General features: G+C 48.4%; 2 protein-coding genes across 3 annotated transcripts in view; one reads left to right on the top strand and one right to left on the bottom strand.

Moving 5' to 3' along the window:
- The first annotated feature begins 1,807 nt into the window (after positions 1-1,807).
- Positions 1,808-21,042, top strand: siah1 (siah E3 ubiquitin protein ligase 1). 2 transcript variants are annotated; one of them, XM_061245722.1, is made up of 3 exons: positions 1,808-1,944; positions 12,189-12,245; positions 18,839-21,042. In XM_061245722.1, exons 2-3 carry the CDS (start codon positions 12,236-12,238, stop codon positions 19,687-19,689), a joined length of 861 nt encoding a protein of 286 aa, XP_061101706.1. In that variant the 5' UTR covers positions 1,808-1,944; positions 12,189-12,235; the 3' UTR covers positions 19,690-21,042. The 2 variants fall into 2 exon arrangements, with proteins under 2 accessions (XP_061101706.1, XP_061101705.1); XM_061245721.1 differs by lacking the exon at positions 1,808-1,944 and adding an exon at positions 9,925-10,950.
- Positions 21,043-24,164: 3,122 nt separating this feature from the next.
- lonp2 (lon peptidase 2, peroxisomal) overlaps positions 24,165-24,564 on the bottom strand; it is a 31,241-nt gene continuing 30,841 nt past the window's right edge. Inside the window, exon 15 of the mRNA XM_061246872.1 lies at positions 24,165-24,564. This exon is cut by the window's right edge and continues 1,575 nt beyond it. The gene's annotated coding sequence lies outside the window, so the exon portion shown is untranslated.

Genomic DNA, 24,564 nt, shown 5'->3' with positions numbered 1-24,564 from the left:
GATGCTCTGGGGCTGTTTTGCTGCTTCAGGACATGGAAGACTTGCTGTGATAAATGGAACCATGAATTCTGCTCTCTACCAAAAAATCCTGAAGGAGAATGTCCGGCCATCTGTTTGTGACCTCAAGCTGAAACGAACTTGGGTTCTGCAGCAGGACAATGATCCAAAACACACCAGCAAGTCCACCTCTGAATGGCTGAAGAAAAACAAAACGAAGACTTTGGAGTGGCCTAGTCAAAGTCCTGACCTGAATCCTATTGAGATGCTGTGGCATGACCTTAAAAAGGCGGTTCATGCTCAAAAACCCTCCAATGTGGCTGAATTACAACAATTCTGCAAAGATGAGTGGGCCAAAATTCCTCCACAGCGCTGTAAGAGACTCATTGCAAGTTATCGCAAAAGCTTGATTGCAGTTGTTGCTGCTAAGGGTGGCCCAACCAGTTATTAGGTTTAGGGGGCAATCACTTTTTCACACAGGGCCATGTAGGTTTGGATTTGTTTTCTCCCTTAATAATAAAAACCTTCATTTAAAAACTGCATTTTGTGTTTACTTGTGTTGTCTTTGACTAATATTTAAATTTGTTTGATAATCTGAAACATTTAAGTGTGACAAAACATGCAAAAAAATAAGAAATCAGGAAGGGGGAAAACACTTTTTCACACCACTGTATGTATATGTAATGTGCATGCGTGTAGCATTGTGTGCATGTGTTTGTCTGACTGTGTATATGTGTGCATGTATGTGTGTGTGTGTGTGTGCACATACTGCATGTGCGCATGGGTGTGTGTGGGTGTATTTGCTTCTTAAGTAACTTGCTACCACAGAGAGCCTAGCTGCTGAGTCTGTGTAACTGTATCTATTCAGACAAAGAGCACATTGCAGTTAAAGGTATCACTGTTGCTAAGTCTGGATGGGCTCCAGTGCCTAAAGTCCTGGGCTGGTTAATAATTCAGTAACTCTTAAGTAGTCAGATGGAGGTAGATTGGTAAAGGTAGGTACAGGCGCAGTGGAAAAGCTATATATTCAATTACACTGCATGTCAAATGATTGACTGCCATGGAGAAGAAAAACTTCCCGAAGGCCTTACACAATCACTGAGACGAACTGCATCACCTGCAGCCATGACATTTATGTAATTATTCCAAAAGGCTGAAGCATTAGTCTTTGGAGACTCGGTAGACACAGTCCACTTTCCAACATCAAGGCATCATCAATTTCCCGGCAAGAAAATAGGACGAATGGTGTCAGTTGTGTTTGGAAACCTGAGCAATTTAAAAATAGAAGGTTGGTTTCAAGAAAAAAAGGAAAAGAAGAAGAACACTGCATAGAAAAAGTACCGCATATAAAATGTGCAGCATTGATCCAGAAACAAAACTCTGCTGCATGGACTTGGCAGATAGTACCAAACAGAAGATATGAGCCAATTCATATAGATGTCTCTCAGTGCATTGCACATTCTACACTGATCCGGTAGGCTATCTGTAATTTGCTTGTACATGTGAACAACTAGATGCTACTATCATGGCAAAGTACCTTTTACATTTACATTTTTGTATTATCTATTATCTATTTTATTGTAAATAACCATTGCTTAATCCTACCTAAATGCAACTGTAGATATTCATATTCATAACGAATATGCTCATAACAAGGCAAAAAAGGCTAATATTCTAAAAATGCCCGAGCAGAGTCGCCTGGTAAATTTAAAAAAAGGCAGCGCGTTCATGCCTGCGAAATCGCGCGTACCCGTCAGCTGAGAGAGCAGTTCCCGTGGAAAAGTATTTAAACAACAGTCAGTGCGCAGGACCGAGACCGACAGCAGCCTCAATGTGGGTACAGAAACGTAGCTAGCTAGATACGAGTAAAGGATAAAAATACGGGTGGAATCCCTGGCGGATTATTTCACGCAAATTACAAAATTTAAGGAGGACATTTCTTCTGAGGTAAGCGTCCGACCCCGGGTTTTATCCGAGCGGGGGTTTCCTGCAGGAATACATTCGACAACAACAGAGGTTTGCTTTGTGTTTCCACGGAGAACAAGTAGCAAGCTAACCGAAGCTGCCTGCCGTGTAGCATAGCGAAACCGACCAATTCATTTCGCTGAGAGACTAACCCTAGCCTATGTGACTTTCTGGCATTTGTTAACGCAAAACGAATAATTGTAGTAGATGTATATATTTTAAAACATACCCGTATTGTGAATAACAACCTTCAAACCCATGGTCCGCGAGTGAAGATGTTGGTGATGCTAACCTTAGCAAGCTAATGTTGTTAGATTGGCACCTCAGTTTGACATGAGAACATAATGTCCGCTTCCCATGCCGTTTGCTGGGGGTCGTGATATGTGTGTGTAATGTCAAGGGTTAAGTCGTGTTATGGTTTTCTGGGTGTAGTGTTTGACTTGGCTTTTCTGTGTGCACGGCTGCGCCGAATGTCCGTGTGAAAACTGACCCAAGAGGAGGCGGTACCAGAGCGCCGCGGCCTAGCCCAGTGTGTCTCGGAACGCCTGGGTGGAACGGCTTTCTAGTCTCGTAACGTTATTCTTTGCAGTAAGGTGCATTTGTTTCTCACGTAGCATTGGTTGTTTATGATAGCGACAGTAATATTTTAAAGCTATGTAATAAACACAATTCCTACTGTGATATTAAAATAGACGCTAGCTATGTGGCCGATCTCGGCGTGCTACTGTGGAGAGATGGGTGGCTAGTTTGCTTGTTGCGCTAGATAGTTAACGTATCTATGAGTTGGAATTTTACCTTAACGTTAGCTAGCAGGTAAGGTAGAAACGCCAGTGCTCGTCGGTATTTTATTTTATTTTTATTAGCAGCTAGGTTAGTTACGTCTGTTTTATTTCACTTTGGTTTCCTATGTGTGCATTTTAGGAAGACATATCGTCATCAATCGGTATTACGGTTAATGCAGTAACCTTAGCTTTGTGTACTGCAACAATACTGTATAGCTGGCTACGTTAAACCGTTTGTTAATTTCAACTCTGCGTTGATCACTGACTTGGCACACCAGCAAGTAAATTGAGACAAAAGACCAGGTTGTCCCCCCACGACGTCGATTTTTGTTGACAGATGTCTCTAGTGTTTCGGCAGGCGGCGATTCATATGGAAATTGAGCTCATCTGCGTGTTCCATAAATGTTAGCCAACCCAGTAAACAAAACGCATATTGGTGTACGTATGAGTAACTTTACATGCTTGTTAAAAGAGAAATGAGAGCGACATCTGTGTGTACTCATCACCAAGACGACAGTGTTGAGCCCAAGCAAGCAAGTCGACCCTGCTGGTAAAGCTTTTTCTGTCGTTTGTACCGTACCGAGCTCGAGGAGGAGCATATGATAAAGGGGCACGATGTCCCCGTTTAACCCAACGATGTCATCTTGGCGACAAACGTGGCCTTTAAAATCCATAGTGCGATAAGCTTTGGCGCGATAATGACGTAATGCAACATAGTGCTGAAATTCTGCTGGCACATTAGATTTTTCTGCAGTGGTAAAAGCTCTCGTTTCAGTGCCTGGATCTAAACGCAGTCTCTGCGGCCCAAAGCCTGCCCAGCTATTGTGGAGATGACATAATGTCCGCTAACCGAAAATAACATCCAGTTCATGTAACTAAGTGTCGTTTCCCATTGGGTCCGTTTCGGGTTTGCGGCTCCGAGCTGGACCAGCGGTTTCCCAGCTGCTTCCCTGTGGTCTGCCATGTCCTCGCGCTGGGTCAGTGAGATTTTTCCAGCGATTGTCCAGGGGCTGTTTGCATTCAGGATAGCATTAATCCACCACCAGCTTGCTTGTTATGAAAACAAACTGCCAATGGCGAAGCTCTGTATTTGCACAACATACCCATTGAAGTTGCTTATAATGTGATGTCACACAAACTATGACAAGAGGAATAGACGTGCCGTTACATGCGGCACCTTTAAGTTAGGGTTCCAGGTTGTGGCCAACTGGCCCTCCTTGTTCTGACCTAGCTTGATCCATGAATTGATGAGGAGGAAACATCGAACACGCTCCTCCTAACTTTATGCACTTCAGGTATTGATTGTGGCTATGAGCCAGGGTATATTGAGCATTGCAATCCCATTAAACTCAGATTGTGGTTTATTCGTTTCCCGGAAACTGCACAAATGCGGGCTGAATTTAACACTAGGGTGTGTAGCCCAAGGTAGCCATGACTGATGGCCCGTGGCTGTGTCGCTGTGGCATTGGCTGTGGCACTCCCAGCTGCATGCAGTTACACTGGTGAACTTGGTAACCCCTAGAAAATGACAAATGACAGCTGTTCCACAAAACAACATGAGCTGGGGAGTCAGTGAGTGTTCCTGCTGCTGGTAGATACACAGCTGAAACTGGAACACAGTTCTGGGTAGAGTGCTCTCTGCACTTTACAGCTTAAACTTTCATCTAATTCCTCCCTCTCTCTCTCTCTCTCTTCCCCCTCCCTTGCACCTTTTCTGTCTTTTTCTCTTTCTCTCATTTGCCCTTTTGGTTCCAGCCAGCCTCTTAGGTAATTGTATTGAACTCAGTGGTAGCTGGCCATCTGTCCCTTGTGAAAAGCAGGACGTGTATGTGTGTATGTGTGTATGTGTGTATGTGTGTGTGTGTGTGTGTGTGTGTGTGTGTGTGTGTGTGTGTGTGTGTGTGTGTGTGTTCTCCTCACTTTAACAGTCTTTCTCCACGGCAGTGCGGGCACCCAATGGCATCCTGTTACATGGCTCCCGGCAGGTCCTCAGTAAGCGCTCCTGCGCTGTGTGCTGGCTTTCTGAGGCATGCCAGTCACCTGCTCCTTGGGAGGCGTCCAGCAGCCGGGGATAAGCAGGGTTAAAGTGTGGAGACGGGGCGTAAGTGCAGGATTAGCCCTGCCCTCGGCGCTCAGCGCTCTGACAGGAGTTCTGTAACAGCATTCTGCTGCCTCGTCAGCACTCAAACACAGAACACAGAAAGAAACTGTTCTCCCCGGCGCAGGACGGCCAGGTCTGCCATGGAAAATCTCCCCCCCCGCCCTGCTTACCCGGTTCAAGTTCAACCGCAAGGAGTGGTTTTGACCGCGCCCGTGTTTTGATCCTTCGCTACCCGCGGCTCAAACGGCCACGCTTTGTTTCTGGAGCGGCGACTCGTGATGCATCTTTTCAGCCCGTGACAAAGACCTCGGCGCTTTCTCGGATGTGACGGCACGTGCCCTGCCTCTCCCCGCCCCTAACCCCCTCTAGTCTGCCGTGCGTTACCTCGCCATCTCCACCACAGGAGAGAAGTGGTTTCAGCGGTGTTGTGGCTTTGCGCCAGCCCTTCTCCAGCCCTTCTCCAGCCCTTCTCCAGCCCTTCTCCAGCCCTTCTCCAGCCCTTCTCCAGCCCTTCTCCAGCCCTTCTCCAGCCCTTCTCCAGCCCTTCTCCAGCTGTAATGCTTTCTGGGGTTCTTATTTGCGCCTGGTACATCGGTCCCGCTCATTTCAGCTCTGTGGACCTGTGCAGCTCCACAGGCATTGTCACCTGGCCTATCTTTAATGACAACGCTGCCGGTAGAGCTCTTCAGCTGCAGGTAGAGCTCTTCAGCTGCAGGTAGAGCTCTTCAGCTGCAGGTAGAGCTCTTCAGCTGTCCTGGGCATTGAGCCACTCCCCTCTTTAGCCAGATCTACTCTCGTATCCCTCTTCTTCAGCCTTTCAACCTTTCCCTCTTATTTAGGGGCGGCCTGTAGCGTAGTGGTTAAGGTAAATGACTGGGACACGCAAGGTCAGTGGTTCTAATCCCGGTAGCCACAATAAGGTCCGCACAGCCGTTGGGCCCTTGTCTCCTGCTTAGTCTAATCAACTGTACGTTGCTCTGGATAAGTGCTTCTGCCAAATGCCATTAATGTAATATTAATGTAATTTGATACAAAGGACAAAGTGAAGACCGTAATGCGCAAGTCACTTAAGGAGTTGGTTTCCTTTCTGAAGGGAACTGGATTGATCCAGTTCCAGAATGTTCTGCCCATCGTAGGCACCAAAATGTCCACAACAGCACTATGCAGCCAAATAGGCTAAGTCGGTACAAAAACACCTGCAAGAGCCAATATCCAGCAGGGTCTTCATTAGCACATTGGAGACTCCCAAGAACATGTTATTCTGCGTTGCATTTTGGGAAATGTAAATGTACACAGCTAATGAGCTAATTGGACTAATTAGGTCAGGGTAATTGACTGGAAAGGCGAGTGGGAAACCCAGCGTACACAGTGGTCCTCCAGGAGTTGGGTTTCACACTCCTGTTGTGCAAATGGGGAACAGGCTCCCGCGCCTTCGGGACTGTACCTGCCTGTCACCATGCCCCCTGTCTGTGGGTTCATTAGCTCTTTGTGTCCACCAGTCCATTTGCAGTTGAGCATCTTTAGAGCCAAAATGTCAGCCGTGCACTTCTTCCATTGGGTTATTTGCAGTGTTCGTGAGGTGTGGCGTTTCAACTTTAGGTTTGGGGGGTGGATTGCAGTCTCTTTGGGGAGTGGGGTTGGGGGCGCACCACTGAGTTATTTTATCATATATAATATACATATATAATCATTAATCGCTTGGCTGATCCCAGGCACACTGTGGCATTACAGCTGAGGGCATTATGTAATATCTCAAGGTTCAGTAGTTCACACTCGCATATGTTGGCACATAGCAGCATAGAGCACCATAGCAATTCCCAGCACGCTAGCATGTGACCGTGGCCTATTGCACCGTGAGTCGCCTTTAGAAAATGAGCCCCCACACAATCGTGGCAGGCGGTTTAACGCAGCCAGTTCCACAGTCCGCTCTCCTCACCTGCTTGCTTCGGGCCAGAGCGGCTTATTCATTCTAAGGTGAAAACAAAAAAAGCAGACGGGGGTTCCCACAATGTTATTTAGCCAGCCAGGACCAGAAATAGCCGGCAACAGGGAGACAAATTGTTCTGATGACATCATCTGGCTTGGGGAAAACCCGAGCACCTGAACGTATTGCGCAGATTAACGCGTTTGTCACGTTGTTGAGCCGGTAGCATCGCTACACATTTTCCCCCCTCAGTCTTGAGGAATGAGTGATGGCTCTGTCTAAAAAGAAGCCGGCCAGGCTGTGTGTGGTCACCCATGTAGCCGGTAGCCGGTGCTTGGGGTACCCGTTTGAGTTCGGTGATGTGCAACGATGATGATTATCTAATGCAATAATGATTGCCTGGTTCTTTTTTCCTGACGGTCATAAACATCCAAACTTCAGAGGCTGAAAAAGCAACACCGATATCTACTGGGTATTGATAAGGCAGCCAGTCGGCAGTGAGGTCGTACGGCTTCCATGTGATCATGTGATGTGTTTTTGCCAATCACACGGGAGGTGCTGGGCCTTGCTGCCTCTGAAGTGCGGACGTCTACTACCGCATGGGGTGTAATCAAAGAATAAAGACGGAGAGGCAATGCGCAGCGTGATGGCGATAATAGTTACTGCATTTGGTAATTATGGTTGTAGTGCATCAGCCAGCAGTACTGCAGCGTACAGGCCCTGCAGCTGGGACCTGGGCAGGGAGCTCATAACGGTGCAAATGACGCTACGGTGCTCATAACAGGAAATTGCAGTACAGCACCTTGGAGTTAATTATATTACACAGCGACTGGTTACCCCGGGGAGAGCCGCAGAGCCAGGGCACTCTGACACCCAGCACTGTTTACAGGAAGTGCAGCCTCCTGAGGACCATGCGGATGATTTCAGCTTTGCGTTAATGGGAGTGTGCGTGTGTGTGCACAGTGTGAGTGTGTACGTACGTGCGTGCCACTGTCTGGAGGTATGTGTGCATGCTTTCTCTGTGCGTGTGTGTGCGTGTGTATACAGTGTGTGTGTGTGTGTGTACTTGCGTGTCTGTGTCTGGAGGTCTGTGTCCGTGTGTGCATGCTTTGTGTGTGTGTGTGTGTGTATACAATGTGAGTGTGTCCGTACGTGCGTGCATGTCTGTGTGCTTTACGTGAGCTTGTGTACAGTGTTTGAGTGCGTGTTTGTTTCTTGTTTGCTGTGGGTGGGAGGCAGGTTTTGCATCCTGGTGGTGTTGGCTCGGGCGCTCTGCCTCTGGCTGCGTGTGAGTGGAAGTGTGCGATTTGCATGGCAGCCCTGTGCACAGGTGTGGCGCTCTCCTTGCCCCGAAGCGCCTCGAGTCAGCGCTGACTGCACAACGCACCGAACAGATGCTCCGGTTCAGCCTGGATGACACTGCTAATGTCTGGGCGAAAAGTAAACCGCATTCTTCATCCTTAACCGACAGATATTTACTGAAGCCATTTGCTCTAAGTGCCTTTCTCTGCTATAAAGCAGCTGTGCCCCAGATGGGAGTGCACCCTGAAACTGTCCCGTTTCCTGCCCAGCCTTCTAACCTCTCTCCCAATCCCCCCCCCCCTCCCGACCTGTCCAGCGCCCGTGTGTTACTGTGTGTTGATATGGTGTCGTTTCTAAGCATTGCGCTTGTGACAGGATGGTCATAAGGTTTATTTTTAATTTGATGTCCAGCAAAGTAAAATGTTGGGAAATTAGAAATGTTGAGCTTGGATTGTTTTGCTGTGTGGCCGTTTGGTTAAGCTGACCTTTGCCTATCAGCCCCACTGATACTGGGTTGCATAGTCACCGCTGGGCAGGGCCACAAATGCTGAAGTGTACTTCTCTTCCTGGTTCTGGCCTGTCAGTGGGCACTTGGCCCTTGGCTATTGGCTGCTGCTTCTGACAGTTGTGAACAGGAGTATTAATATGGAATCGGACTATCGTTACATCAACTGATTGGCAGAAAACAGACCCTCACCAATCACAGATTACCTTGGTAACCATCAACCATCAACCTTGGTAACTATCACCAAACACTGGCCATGATTGCACAAGCCAGAAAGTATCCACCAAAGTAGTATTTGCTGATCTCCTTTGATGGAGCACGGAGTGGATTAGTGACTAATGTGACGTAATGTCTTATTTCCATTCTGCTGTGCACTGGGGTGAACAGGGAGTGGAGACTCTCCGCTGATCAGGGATCGCTGACTAATGCGCCTGGAAACAAACGTCTCCAATGCTATCCGCTGGGTGTTGATAAGAAGGCCAATCGGCAGCAAGGTCGCCCGGCTACCTTGTCACGTGATTTGTCAGTCCTGTGGGGATGTCACATCCACACGCAATAGGGAGTGGGGTTGCTGTTTATTTTATTTTATTATTATTATTTTTTTATAAGCCAAAAAAGACGAAGGGAATCCACGATGGCTAGGACTGTTATTGTGCCCAAAAGAACATTTGGATAAGGATTGATATGGTGCGTGCGTGAGCGTGTGTGTGAGCGTTATTTAAAAGGACACAAAGGGAGACCTGTGTTTTTAGTAATCGCAGGCGGTGCGTCGTGCCTTCTGTTGGCCTGGCTCTGTGCACCGCGGCTCTATGAATAGGCTTTATTGCCCTTTTATTGGTCATTGTAGGAGGATTCCAGGCAGGGCTGGATTGAAAAGCAGTAAGTCTCCAGCCTCCCTCTCCCTGTAAGGTCACTGAAGGATATACGCTCCGTTAATGTCTGCCTGGAGGGGAGGGCTGGGTGACGGCCATGATTACGGCGCTGCGTCTGGAATAATGTGGGCCTAATGCCGCGGATTAATGACTCCCGTCGCCAATCTGTGCAGCCCGCCATGAGGCCGCGACGGTCGCCGCGTGTCCAGTTCTCCCGACGCCGCGGGAACGGGCAGGACGGGATTCACCCCCCCCCCCCCCCCCTCCTGGTTCATCGGGAAATGCTAGTTTATTTCCCGCCCTCGCGCCTCCACGATTTCCCTTTTTATTCCGGAACATTCTCTCCTCTACTCAGCTGTCAGAGTGCTAAAAATCCGTCTGCTCTCGAGACCCTGCGCCTCTGTGACTGAGTGAGGTATGTAGGGGTGTAAAATCTGCATTTCCTGGTTTTATCAGGAGGAATCACACCCCTTGTTGTTGTGGGGAGAGAGGGAGGGGGAGAGGCGAGGGGCGTGTTTTCGGGAGGACGCGGGCAGGCCCAGACGCCTCTCCTGGCCCTCTTTTGTCTGGACGCAGGGAGGAGGGCGGGGTCAGGCTGGCTGGAGGTGGAGCTTCAGGCCGAGTAACTCGAGCTGGGCCAGGCCCTGCAGAGAGCGAGAGAGAAGGAGAGAGGGAGAGGGAGGGAGCTAGAGAGGAGTGAGAGAGAGACAGTGGGAGAGCTGCCTGCTCGTTGGTTCACTCTCTAGCTCCACAGATCAGAGAGGGAGAGCAGCGCTAACGAGAGGGAGAGAGAGAGAGAGAGAGAGAGAGAGGCAGACGGACAGGGGAACGGGACGGCACGGTCTCGCTTACCTGAACCGCGCGGACACCGGACCGGACCGCCACTCCACCGTGACCGGACCGTGACCCTGTTGGGCGGGAGGAAGGTTGGCCGCAGTGCGCTTCTGGAGAGGCCAGGCGGGGGCTCCAGCGGTCCCCCCCCCCCCTCCCTCCCTGGACTGCCTCCTGCCAGGCTGTGGGAACCGGAGACTGAACAGAACATTCCTGGATTACTGCGCCGCGTGTTTTGGTAGCTGTTGCTCTCCTCCCTCCCTCCCCCCTTCCTTTCGGCCCTTTGCGCTGGCCGGCTTGTTTTCTTTTTGCTCCCTCTGTACTTTTTAAAGAGGACTGCGCTTCCACGGGCAGTCCTGCCGGGAGGAGAGGGGTGCCGTAACAGGAGCAGGTCACTTTTTTTTCCCCGCGAAGTCCGAAGGTTACCTTTTACGCCGACCGTTACCCGGGGCTCACGCGTTACCACCGGGGCGCTGGCTCTGGGACCCCGGGGCCCGCTGTAGGGCCGGTGGGACCCTTGGTCGCGGGCGCGTTTGGTTTCCATGGAGAAGCGCGAGGATGAGCGCGGCCTCTCCTCATGACGCCCCGCGCTCGGCTGCTGCCCGTGTGCTCGTGGAAACGGCTGCTGCAGGCCGTCGCCTGCGTCGCCCGAACCGCCGACAAGAGTAAAGGTACAGGAGCGCTCCTGCCCCTCTGCTCTCCCCTCTCCCTCCTCGTGTGTGTGTGTGTGTGTGTGTGTGTGTGTGTGTGTGTGTGTGTGTGTGTGTGTGTGTGTGTGTGTGTGTGTGTGTGTGTGTGTGTGTGTGTGTGTGTGTGTGTGTGTGTGTGTGTGTGTGTGTTAAAGGGGTCCCCACCATGTCTGTGCTGTGTCAGGGCTTAGGGGACTGTAGCCCTTCTGCTGAAACACCCGTCTTTTTCTGTACTGCTGCCAAGGACACTGCAGCTCGTGTGTGTCTGGAGAGAAGATACTTGAAGGTTGTTTTGTAATGAGTGCATGGACACACACACACCAGTCTCTCCTCTCTCTCTCTCTCAGTACTGTTTAAGGGGTTTTGTTGTTCTGGCATGTTCCAGTGTATCTGGCACGCACGTGTCACAGCACTTGGCAGTAAACGGAGGCTTGTTGCTGGCCGGGGTTCTGTGGCAAGAAGCTTGCTGCATTTTGCTGCAAAGGCAGGCCAGAAGCTTGCTGCATTTGGGAAAGTATGTGCGTGTGTCTAAACTCTGTAGGCTTACACTCTTCGGTCGATCAGCGACCTGTCGAATGGCGGGGTGTGTGTGAGTTGTTTGACTTCTCACATTTGGAGGGCAGGCTGTTCCCAGAGCCACTCTCTCTGACTGGTCTGTGAGGCTCTGTAAGGGCTGTCATCCATTATCACTGGATCAGCTTGCTCACGCGTTGGCCGCTCCCGCTGTAGGGAGTGGCAGTACCCTTTTTCTCCACAAGGGGGAGTAAATTGAGCTCAAAGCTGTTAAATGGGGGCAGTTTGTTTTCCCTCCTGGATGCCTGGATTAAACTCGCGTCTCTTGGTCTACAGTTGTGATTTTATGTCTTTCTGCTGCTGAAGTTGAAGCTGAGGCTGGAGTTGGGGGTACATGTTAAGGCATGGGTCCAAGAACTTGCCCGGCTGTCAAACAATCTATGATTAAAATGGTAGAGAGGTTGCTAAATCTGTTATCCATATACTGATAATAGGTACCGTCTACACCCCGCAGTGGGTGTGGGTCTTCGTAAAAATGCACTTTAAAATGTTTATGGAAAGAATGATGGGTAGTGCAGTTTAGCCCTTTGCCTCCTTCATGTCCGGTAAACTGCTTTCCATAAACGGTAAGTGCCTGGGTGTTTTAGCATGGCTGTGGTCCGTTGATCTCTGACTGCGCTGACCCCTGTGTCTTTCTCTCTCTCCAGAGAGCCCTGTGTTTCCAGAGAAGAAGAAAGCCTTCAGTGGAAATCATATGGACGAAGGTAAGGCCTCCTGCGCTGCCGTGCTGTGTGCGCCCTTCACCCCACCTGGCTCTCCCGTCACCCTCCTCCTTCCTCGTCTCGTCTGGGTGTGTCTGGGGCAGGGAGATGAGTGTTTTGGAGGGCACTAGTGCAAGGGTGGGAGTGAGTGTGGGAGTGTATGAGAGTGAGTGGAAGAGTCTTTTGGAGGGTACTAGTGTGCGAGAGTGATTGAGAGCATGTCGTTAGGGTGCTAGTGTGTAATAAGAAAGGTAAGAATGTGACTGTCAAGAGTGTGAGAGTTTAGAGTGATCGGCAGTGTTTGCAAGGGTGCTAGTGTGCAAGAGAGCAAGGGGGAGAGAGTGTGCAAATTTGTGAGGGGTTGAGTGTGAGGGAGGGTTAGTTTTGTGAATGGGTGCGCGTGACCGTGCTCATGGGGGTGTGTGTGTGTACGTCAGCTTTAGAGCCGCCCTGTGTTGGCTCTGCTCACTAAACAGCAGAGGAGAGAGTGAACATGCACAGGAGGCTCCACCACAGGGCCGTCGGCCTGGGAGAGTCCACTGCTTATTCCCATTTCCTCTACTCCAGTCAGATCTGGGACGGGTGTGTGGAGAGGGCACCCCCTTCCGAGCCAGGGGCTGTAAATCAGGGCTATGGGGGGGAACCCCTCAGTTCTGCCTCCAGTTGGGGGGGGACAGTGGTTTGCGGCGCACCTTGCTGGACTTTAGACGGGGCTGGGTTGATGGTCGTGTGATCTCTGTGCCCCTCTCTCTCTCTCTGCCCCTCTCTCTCTCTGTTTGTGGAAAACCCACTCCACAGTTTGACCTCTCGGGTCATGGCATTTCCTCTCTGGAATATGGGAATCCGCCTATTTTTTTCCCTAAAATTCTTTCCCCCCCCCTCTGGAGATAAGCTGGGCCCCAGGTTTGGCCCACACTGTGGCACACAAACAACTTTAAGCACACACAAACGTACACACACACACGCACGCTCTCTCTCTCTCTCTCTCTCACATACACACACAGTATGCAAACAGCTTTAACCACACGTGTACACACACAGCACACAGTATCTAATGCACTTATGCACGCACATTATTTGGCATTTGGCACTCTTATCCCGAGTGTCGTACAACTCACACGCACACGCACACGCACACACACTTCAGGGTGGAATTTTCCACACAGCGAATCACAAGTGGGGCAGTGTCCCTGCTTGGGCTCAGTAGTCCCCCCCCCCCCCCCCCCCCCGCACCAGTCACACCTTCCCCACTGTCAGGGCTTCACAGCTGGGTGCTCAGTAACTGCACACGCATGCACATATGCACAGACCCACACAGACTGGCACTCTGGGACGGAAGGATGCTATATGCTATATTTATTTCATCCTGATCTGTTCTAGGACGGTGCAGCCAGCGACCCAACCTTCATAACTAATTAATGTGCCTTGACTTTAACTGCAGAGGTGCTTAAGAACAAGTGCTCTCATCCAAGCCCTCTCTCACTCACACACATACATACACACACACAGAAGGTCTCTCTCCCTACTGCCTCTCTCTTGCTTGCTCTCTCTCCTTTCCCTCACCCGTGCTCTCCTTCCCTCCCCCCTCTCTCCTCTCCCTCTCTCTCTCTCCCTCTCTCTCCCAGTGCACAGTGTGAAACCATTTCCAGTTGTTGCATCAGTCTGTTCTCCCAGCTGTTGCTGTGGAAGGGGGAGCCTCTCTCTGTGGGGTTTCTTCTGTCGGGGCCTTGCCTGTATCCAGGGGCCCCTTCCCCAGGGGCCACACTGTATAATCACCTTTAGGCTCACAGGAACACCACCAGCTGTGCATGCGAACACTCCCTATAATATCACGCACAAAGAATACTAATATAACGTGGAGAGTTGGATGCTGTGCCGTTAAGTCTCATAGAATGCCATGTTGAGGCCTTACTTGTTCTGACCGAGTTTGATTCGTGCTGTCGGATTGTAATGCAGTTTTAAACTTGCATCCTGTTTTATTGATGTGAACGCTAAAACGCACCGAACACGCTCCTCCTAACTTTATGCACTTCAGGTATTGATTGTGGCTATGAACCAGGGTATATTGAGCATTGTAATCCCATTAAACTCAGATTGTGGTTTATTCGTTTCCCGGAAACTGCACAAATGGGGGCTGCATTTAACACTAGGGTGTGTAGCCCAAGGTGCCTGTAGCCATGACTGATGGCCCGTGGCTGTGTCGCTGTGGCATTGGCTGTGGCACTCCCAGCTGCATGCAGTTACACTGGTGAACTTGGTAACCCCTAGAAAATGACAAATGACAGCTGTTCCACAAAACAACATGAGCTGGGGAGTCAGTGAGTGTTCCTGCTGCTGGTAGATACACAGCTGAAACTGGAACACACTTTGGAGTAGTGCTCTGGCATGTGAAAAATGGTATGTGAAAATATACTATTTCATACTTAAGAATACTTTAAGTATAATTACAGTTAATATCAAGTATGCTTGGTTTGCTATTTTTCACTTATTTACTCTACAGCTCACGCCTTTCTTCTCTCGGTCTCACTCACACACACTTTCTCTCACTCACACTCACTCAGTGTGTAAGAGAGTGTAAGAGTATATCTCTCTCGCGCACATGCGCACGCACACACACGCAAAGTGGTCAGTGTTGCTGCAGATGCCCTTGTCTCTGTCCTGCTCTGTTCTAATTTAGTGCTCTTACACAGGCACTCAAACAGCTATCTGACTTGTGTAAAAATAAACTGGCCGTTATCAGGGAGATGTTTTTACAGGCAGCACACACACACACACACACACACACACACACACACACACACACACACACACACACACACACACACACACACACACACACACACACACCCACACCCACACCCACACCCACACCCACACCCACACCCACACACACACACACACAGTCCCCTTATGAACCCATCCTCTAGCATGCCCCTAACCCCATGTTCACACGCAGCTGGGTTGACGGGTCACTCAAGTGTACCAGACTGTGAGGCAAGAGCTTCCATTTGTGTCCTCTTGGTGCCATTAATATTACACAATAATGTATATTCAGATCAGATGTATATTTCCCATATAACCTATCCTTTTCTACAGTTATGACATGCTACCTACTGAGAGATGAATCACTAGCTATACCTGCCTATCCTTTACGTTTTTAGCTGCTCTTCCATTGCAATGACCATTGCATTGCAGTTATCTTCCAAATGGAATGATATCAGGAGAAATGGCTTTGATTGGTCACCACAGGCAACCTTTGTCACTCTGTTGCCCAGACTTCCCGTCTCTGTGTGAACGGGGCGTAGCTCACTTGCATATGAAAATGGTCATCTGGACTCAACCGAGATGCAAAAATGACTCGTCATAAACAAACTGATGCAGCCAAATTGGTTTGGGAGCATTTGACTCCCACACAGAGGTGTCTGTGTGTCTGTTATGCAGGCATAGGCACAGAGCCAGATTGACCAACCGTAACCCTCCTCTCCCTTCTCTGACCCCTGCCCGTTTCCCAACTGCTCTTGTAAGTTCTGTCCACACTTACAGCTTGGCTTGGTGGGTCTGATTTGAAGCTTTATCCATTGTTGCCACTTGGAGGCTCAGGGACTTTCCCTCACACTGTGTGGCTGTGAGTGTCTGCTGGTCGACTTTCATAAGGTTGTTTATATGTTATGAAAACCAAATGGTGGGAAAACCAAGCCGTGAAAAACAGTGACAATGCAGGGAAGATCCCTCAGTGTTCTGAACAGCTCCACTTTACTTTACAAGATATGGAGGATATTGAAGCTGCATAAGCTTTTGACTTGATGTCAGATCCAATATGGATGTGCCTGCTCTGTTTCTTTCTGTACACTGGGCACAGCCTGACTGTCTCCCTGTTCATGTGTACAGCTTCATTAAGCTTTATGCTCATCACGCTATACATTTCCTCTTCTCTTGACTGTATATAGCCAACTGAGTTATGTGTTGATTAAGCACAATTTAAGTGTCATTGCAGTTTCTCCTATTGCTCTAAGTTGTTTCTTTCTACAAGTTGGTTACTTCATTTATCTGCAGTCTTATAAACTTTAAGCATGCGTCAAACTATATTTTCATATTTTATATCCGTTTTATAGCTTCTTTTTTTTTTTTAAGAGCCAATTATCTGTGTTAAATGCCAAGTCAAATGTTGTGTATGTGTTTTAAAAGCTGTTTTGGCAGAATTCTTAAGCACTGTCTTGAGTCTAACCTCCAAGAGTCAAGTTTGAGTATTTATGAGCAAAGTTATGCATGTCTCTTTATCAAGTTAAAATAAGAGGTAATGTCAGTGTTTTAAGAGCTCATTTATGTCTGTTTTTCAGATCCCAGTTAAGCCTGTGCTTTGAGCATACGAGGCATGTGTGCATTTCTGTTGAGAGCCAAGTAAGAAGCAGTGTTGGTGTTCTTGTTGAGCTAAGCGACGTGTGTTTTCACTGAGGGCCTGGCTACGGCAGTGTTTTTCTGAATTTTGGACTCCCTGTGTCGTCTCTGAAGTGCTGCAGATTAGGCTCTTTAGCGTGTTCTCCAGATTGGCCAATCGCAGAGCACCTGGAACACATTTCAGTCGCACGGTCCAAGCGGAGCGGAACGAATCAAATCCACTCCAGTGAGCTTTATCTCTCCCGCTCCCCATCTGGGCTGGGGTTTCCACAGCAAATCAAATCACACTTAAGGCTGTCGAGTGCCAGATACGGAGAGCGAGTCGATCCCAGAGAGGGCCAGCTAGGGGGCCGAGGCGAAGCCTCGACTGGCATGTGACCTTAGTGTGCGGGGCCTTGTTCAGGAGGAGGAGGAGGACGGTCTGGCAGTGTTCTAACCCCCATACCTGGCATGCTATTCGTACATTTCGATGAAAAACACTCCGGCATTCTACTCTTACTAAATTTCAGTTTCATTGCGGTTTCGAACACAGCCGCAGTTCAGTGGCGCATGCATGTGGGGGAGACGCAGGCCCCAGAGAGAGGTACACTACGGGGTGCTGGGGGACTCCCAATAAGCTTGGCAGGACACCCCCCACCTCACCCAGTCGCTATGGGAACGACTGGCTCTGCAGGAAGTGGGAGTGCATTCGCAGCCATCTGGGTCCATTTTCCACTTCTCTGGGGCTTTTTTCAGCGCTGTTAAAAGCTGCGGATTTCTCTGGAGGTTAAAAATAACCCCCGCGCTGCCCTCCCCTGCGGCTCCAGCCCGCCTGAGTCTGGGCGCTGACGGTACACCCTGTTCCCTCTGCCCGCGGAGCCGCTGCCCCGCTGCATTCTGGGACTTATCTTCTCCCCCCCCCCCCCCCCCCCCCCCACACCGCTGGGTTTGTGTGATCGACCATCAGTGCAGTCGCTGACTGCGGCTATGCAACAATAGCCGTTGTTGCTGGTTACCAAGTACCTCTGCGATTGGCCCCTGACTTGGCTGTTGTGTAACCACCACGCAGAAAATAGACATAGGGGGAACTCCCAGAGAGGCATCATTTTGAGTTATCGCCTTGATAGGGTGGTTACTTTTGGGTCTTTGTTTCATATGTACAGTGGGGTCCAAAAGTCTTGTGAACCACTAGTGAAAAATCTTTTTTTTTCTCTAAATTTTCATGACAAATGTATATTATCAGCATAATAATTTGAGTGAAAAGTTGATGTTTGTCAACATTTCAGAACTTCTTGGTATTTGGTATGTCCCCCAGCTTTAATGGCAACATGCATTCAAGCTGGCATGGACAAAAGCTGATGATTCATGTGATCCCAGCATTATTTGACAATGTTGCAAAGAGCATCTTGTGATGTTACTGAATGCTTGGCTTTTGTCAGTCTTCAAGTGCCCCCGTAAATGTTCACTGGGGTTGAGCTCGGGTGATTGTCCAGCACTCCTTGCTCTTCTTTGGTCTTCAAGTAGTTCTTGCATAACTTTAAAGTAACTTTGTTTTACATTTTTCAAAATCCTAAAACTTTGTTTATTTCTACGATTACATGGAAAAATAACTCCCAGATTTTTCATGTGGTCTCAGACTTCTGTATGTTTATGCTTGATATTCATGGTTAAACGCCTATATTGAATTATAGGTGTGAAACTGGGATTTGCTTGTTCCTGATTGGTCTGAAAATATTTTAAATACAAGTTCTTTCAATAATGTTTAGTAATAAGTCTTCCTCCAAAGATCGCACGATGGGGAACTTTTCTTGCCTTGAGCTGTAGCTGAACGGCTGATTTTTAAAATTGTGCCCAAAGATGGAGTATGGAGCGATTCATAAAATACTTTTCCCAAGCCAGATAACTGGTGATGGTTTTTAGTCAGCCAATCGTCTTTTAACAAATTGGGCAGGCAACAATGTCCCTTCTGTTCCAGATCTATTCCTGCATTTGAAGCTCTAATTCCAGAATTCCTCATTTTAATAATTGTTCAGCCTTTTCAAATTTCCGAGTATTTCTCTGATTTGACTGCCATCCAGTAACAACAGTTCAAAGAATTTCTTTTTAACAGAATTGATTCCAATGACGCAAGATTATCTGTGACGATATCCTTGTCTGCATATCTATGGTGTGCCATGTGTATGGCTACACATGCTCATTAATGTTGTTTCTCTCCCTGTCAGAAATGAGTCGCCAGACCGCCGCAGCGCTCCCCACAGGAACCTCCAAGTGCCCCCCCTCCCAGCGCGTCCCGGCCCTGTCGGGCACCACGGCCTCCAACAGCGACCTGGCCAGCCTGTTCGAGTGCCCCGTCTGCTTCGACTATGTCCTCCCGCCCATCCTGCAGTGCCAGAGCGGCCACCTGGTCTGCAGCAACTGCCGGCCCAAGCTGACCTGCTGCCCCACCTGCCGCGGCCCGCTGGGCTCCATCCGAAACCTGGCCATGGAGAAGGTGGCCAACTCGGTGCTGTTCCCCTGCAAGTACGCCTCGTCGGGCTGCGAGGTGACGCTGCCGCACACGGAGAAGGCGGAGCACGAGGAGCTGTGCGAGTTCCGGCCGTACTCCTGCCCCTGCCCCGGGGCGTCCTGCAAGTGGCAGGGCTCGCTGGACGCCGTCATGCCCCACCTCATGCACCAGCACAAGTCCATCACCACGCTGCAGGGCGAGGACATCGTGTTCCTGGCCACGGACATCAACCTGCCCGGGGCGGTGGACTGGGTGATGATGCAGTCCTGCTTCGGCTTCCACTTCATGCTGGTGCTGGAGAAGCAGGAGAAGTACGACGGGCACCAGCAGTTCTTCGCCATCGTGCAGCTCATCGGCACGCGCAAGCAGGCCGAGAACTTCGCCTACCGCCTGGAGCTGAACGGGCACCGGCGCCGGCTGACCTGGGAGGCCACGCCGCGCTCCATCCACGAGGGCATCGCCACGGCCATCATGAACAGCGACTGCCTGGTGTTCGACACGTCCATCGCCCAGCTCTTCGCCGAGAACGGCAACCTGGGCATCAACGTCACCATCTCCATGTGCTGAGGGAGGACTTTGACTTGACTGACAGGTGGACATGCACATATGCACACACACAGAGACGCACACACACGCACGCAAGGGGATTACCTTGGACTCTTATCCGTTAAAAAAAGACGTAAAAGATCTCACACCGCGGGGAAAGTTTGTGTGACGTATCGAGCGTGCGCCGGCTTTCTGCCGCAGATTCTCTGCGCTAACCAGATGTTGCTTCCCATCTTCTCCACCTCCTTGTGCCAGGGGGCTCCAGCGGCGTGTAGTACAGTGTTTATGAACATACGTGGAGGCGTGCTGAAGAACTTGAGCCACCAATCACAACGAGGCAGGAAACCGGACTACAAACGCTCCACGTCCGTGAATGTGGAGCTGGGTCTCTGGTTGGCCTGTTGAATCAGTGTGCCTAGTCGCGCACTTGGTACGTCCAGCAAACCGTTCCCTCAAGTGTCATTTTCAATAAATTAATTTCAACCTCCAGCTGAATATATAGCTGTGTGAAATGATTCTAGTACGGTTAAGCATTTATTGTTTTTGTTTAGTTTTTTTCCCGAGGAAAGCGGAAGACGCCCTCGCACACAGAATAGACACGTGTGTGTGTGTGCGTGTGTGTGTGTGCACTGCAAGGGAGGGGGGATGGGGGGTTTCAGTTAATTTTATTATTATAGTACTATTGTAATATTAGAATGCATTTGTTTTAGCTGGAGAGATTCAGCGGTGGTGTCTGAGAAGGACTGTAAAATATTGGCGGGGTAGGTGGGTTTTCCTCAAAGAAAAAGAAAAGTTGCATTTCAAAATGAAACACTAACTTTTATGAAAGTTCAGTTTCTTCAGTTTTTATTTTCCATTTATTATGGGATGTTCTCACGTGTCATCCCCCGCCCCCAACCCCCAAGAGGTCCTGCAACTTGAATTGTGATTGGCTGAGATGAAGGGTCTTCTTGAGTCCCAACTGTTTCTGCTTAAACCACTCGATACCTGCCCAAGAATGGGGGCCATTTATATTGTAATATTATTATTACGATTGTTATTATTCATATTATTATGATTATCTTTTTTTTTTTTTTTTTTTTTTTTTTTTTAAGGAAGGTAAAAGCTGTTGTAAAGTTGTGGCTAATCTTCAGTGTTCGTAGATTGTAATGTTCTTCACGCTATTGTCCCATGACCTCTTTTTTGTGTTTTTGTTTCTCATTTTGTCGGTTTGGTCTGTGAGCGAGGTGGAAAGCCAGGCGAACTAAAGCTGCTGAGTACATCTCTCCGTCTCTCTCGTGCTCTCTCTCTCTGTATGACTAGTCTTGTCATTTTAGTTCTTTGTTCCTTTATTTTTGTTTTATTTTGCCATTAAATAAATCTATCTTTTTCATACCTCCTGTGAAACCCCGTTGATTCTCTCGCGTTTCCGTCGTCTCTGGGCTGCTCCCGCCCGGCTCCGCCTGCTAATGAAGAGTTGAGGAATGCGGCTCGGAGAAGCGGGGGATCGCCGCGTTCTCCGGCTCTCCGTCCAGAGCAGGTCCTGACAGGATAAGGCTGTGGAAGGACCCAGGCAGGCGAGAGTCCACCGGTGGGAAAGCCACGGGGGGGGGGAAATGTCCTGTTGGCTCTTGCCGGTGTTGTTGAGAAACGGCAGGAGCTGGGCGATGGGAGGCTGCCAGGTTGGGCGGGGAGGGGCTGTTTTGGACATGGCCGCTGTGTACTGGGAGAGGGGGGTGTTTGGAGACGGAGATGGGTTTACAGTAGTCGGTGTGTTTTGGGAATAGGGGGTGCCTTTGTTGTGGTTGCCACGCATTCAGTGAGGGTGCGGCCCCCTCCCCCTCCCCTAACACATGCATTCAAAAAAAGTTCAGAAAATCTGTACAAGGCTTGACTGAGACTTCAGTATTAAAGCACATGGGTATTCTACACAGGCACGCAGCAGGAGCCTACATTACTGGTTCCTGACCAACACTGGGTTTGCAAAACACTCCAGAACACTCACACACCACCCAGCATTCTGGCACAGTGACAATATACTTTTGTTCATGTGATGCCATTCCTTCTCCCTGCAAGGACCCCCTGGCTGATTGAGCTGTGCATGGTCAGGTTGCGGTCTGAACCATGAAACCACTCTGTAGTTTATCAGAACCAGAGGGGTTGAGTCAAAGCAAGAGTGCCAACTAGGGTTTCTATTCGTGAGAACTGCTAAATTATGCAGAGTAAATTGTTTTATGCCTAGGTCTCATACCTCAACATGCAAATCACGATTTCCATCGTTCAGTTAACATGTCAGCAAGTTTCCCTGATGGACTACAATCTGACAGCAGCTTGCTAACGCTGTCTTACTTCGACTCGCAAACTGAACATTATCTTGTCATACAGCCCATCTTTGCAAAAACAAACACTTGAGGTGGCAAGCGGTTGGCCTCAAAGCTTTTGTTGAGCTGTGAGTGATTGGCAGCTGTGCAGAGGTGTCGGGTTGTTTTTGCCCTCCTCTCTGGAGCCCAGGCCTCATGCCCCGACAGCTGAGGAGTTGCGGAGTCTGGCTTAAGTCTGGAGAAATCCTTAGGAAACTCGAGCCCCGAGATAGGAGTTCTGCTGCCCTACACTGAGAACATCTCCCAACACGTCCCCCCCCCTCCCCCTCTCTCTCAGCCCATTTCAAAACCGCCATCCAGCTTTGTCGCGTCTCCAAAACACGCTTTGGACATGGGCAGAATTAGGGCCTTGTTCTCTGTCGGAAGGTTGCCTTGAATTGGTTTTCTCAAAGTAAAAACACAGTTCATAAAATTGCCACTCAAAGCAATCATTCTTTGCTTGAATTCTTTTTGTCATTCTTTTCATAAGAAGGGATGACTAATTGCATTTTTACAGTAGAAACATGATTAATTATTTTATCTTAAAATGACTAAGAATGCAAATACAATTCACCACAGCCATGGTGTCGCAGATGATTGGCTCATTTTGCCATATTGCTTCAGAACAGTCACCAAGCATCAGCCAAGACTGAGAGGGTGGGATCTTATCTCACAAAATCTTTCTCTTGAGATGTTTACATTTAGAAAGCCAGGTCGGGAACATGGCCAGGACTTCAGGGGAATCCCAAATCTTTGCGCTACGTGCTGGAATACAGGAGCACAGCGAGTTAGGACCTTAGTTCAACGTCTCTTTCAAAAGGCACTCCTCAGACAGCACAGTGTCCTGATTACTGCGCTGGTTCATTGGTCACTACTACTTGAAAGGGAAGGCTGAAACCCTATTCATTCTTGTAACAGGCAGTTTATCTCTGGGGGGGTGTCATAAATATTAACCAAGTCTGCTGTAGCTTCAGCTTCAACAGTTATTAATAAAAAATATTGACAAATTATTTTGATAAGCAAAATAATATGGTATACCACACACTGAAAACTAACCGACCACCTGGGGCAAATACGGCATTCTGATTGGCCGAGACGCATCACATGGGTGTACATTATTTTCGTACAACTTTACGATACGTTTTTCACAAGTTTTTCACAAGTCATGCAAGTAGCGTAGTCTTAGCACACCTGGCGACAAAAATGTTACTGTGGGCTACATTGCATTAAGTTACACTTTACATTGTCAGAAAGATAAACATGGGAGATGTTTCAAACATAATATAACCGAGCGTTTTAACAGTAATAACAACGTAACTAATAACACACGAGTGTGTGAGGAGAGCATGATCAAACTTTTACTGTCTGTAATTTACGGCAAATTTCTATAAATCGCTTACTATTATTTGCGAGCTAACATTAGTTAATAGCCTAACGTTCCATTCCTTTCAGTGATGGTGAGCTCCTGAACCTTTCTTCAGCGATGATGCAGTTAGCTTTTAGTTGCAGCAGACACTTATAGACTGCATTTTTTCTTCTTCTCAACAACAGGGACTATTTATTTTTCCTCCCGTTCCCATTGCGTTTCAATTAATACATTTAATAAATAGTCCATAGCTACATTACTACTAGCCGTGATATAAGCGGGATAACACCCTCCGCTTTGCGTCTGGCTGTAGCAGCACCCTGTCGGGCAGTTATGTCCTCACATTGGACTTGTCCGTAGGGTATTAAACCAGTAGCTATGTTTCTGTTCTGTAGGGTTTGGGAACAGACAGTTTTAGGTTTACAATGGTCATTAACTAACCATATAATGCAAATAACCGGTACTCAAAAATTTACATTTAATTAATCAAGACCACTATTAAGAATATACTGCATATATTTGACATAAGCAGGTATCTAGCTCTGTCCTCCGACAGCTGGCAAGAACATAGTCATTTTTGATTTGTGCGAGTACAGAGATCTAGTTGTATGTCCTCCCTCAAGTGGAAAGAATATAGGCCAAGTCATTTTCATAAGGAGGTAAAATGGATTTAAGATGGCCAGTGACACAATGCAAGTAAGACCAGTAAGGCTTAAGAGCTTCCATCAGTCAATAAATACAAACCAAACAGACTGAAGACTGAAGCCCAATTAATTTCAGAAAATGGTAAAGTGGTTTCAGCCCAATGCAGCCTTTTATTGAGAAGTGGAACAACAAAAATTCATATAACACTTTTACCACTTCTGAGTGAAGTGTAATCTCACATTCAATTTCTCACTCATTTAGAGAAACCAGTTTTAAGGTTACACAAGCCACTCCAGTTGAATGTGTTCATTTCTTTTCATAGCCTGACCTTCCCAAGGACACAATACATTACTATTTCCATTATTTTATTAGTGGACTATACAGCACTATTATATCTCCAGCAATTCCAAATGCTGTGCCATTAACTGCTATGCATTCTTGGTGCATATAATACAAACCTTTCCATTAAGTAAATCATGTCCCTTCATAAAATACGTAATTTTACTCTTTTCAGAACAGATGGGTGTTTTACTGCAACAACCTTGT

Source organism: Conger conger, chromosome 6 (assembly GCF_963514075.1).
Source record: "Conger conger chromosome 6, fConCon1.1, whole genome shotgun sequence".
In the NCBI taxonomy this organism is placed as follows: domain Eukaryota; kingdom Metazoa; phylum Chordata; class Actinopteri; order Anguilliformes; family Congridae; genus Conger; species Conger conger.
Note: the sequence above shows the minus strand (reverse complement) of the source record. Positions and strands in the feature narration are given on the sequence as shown.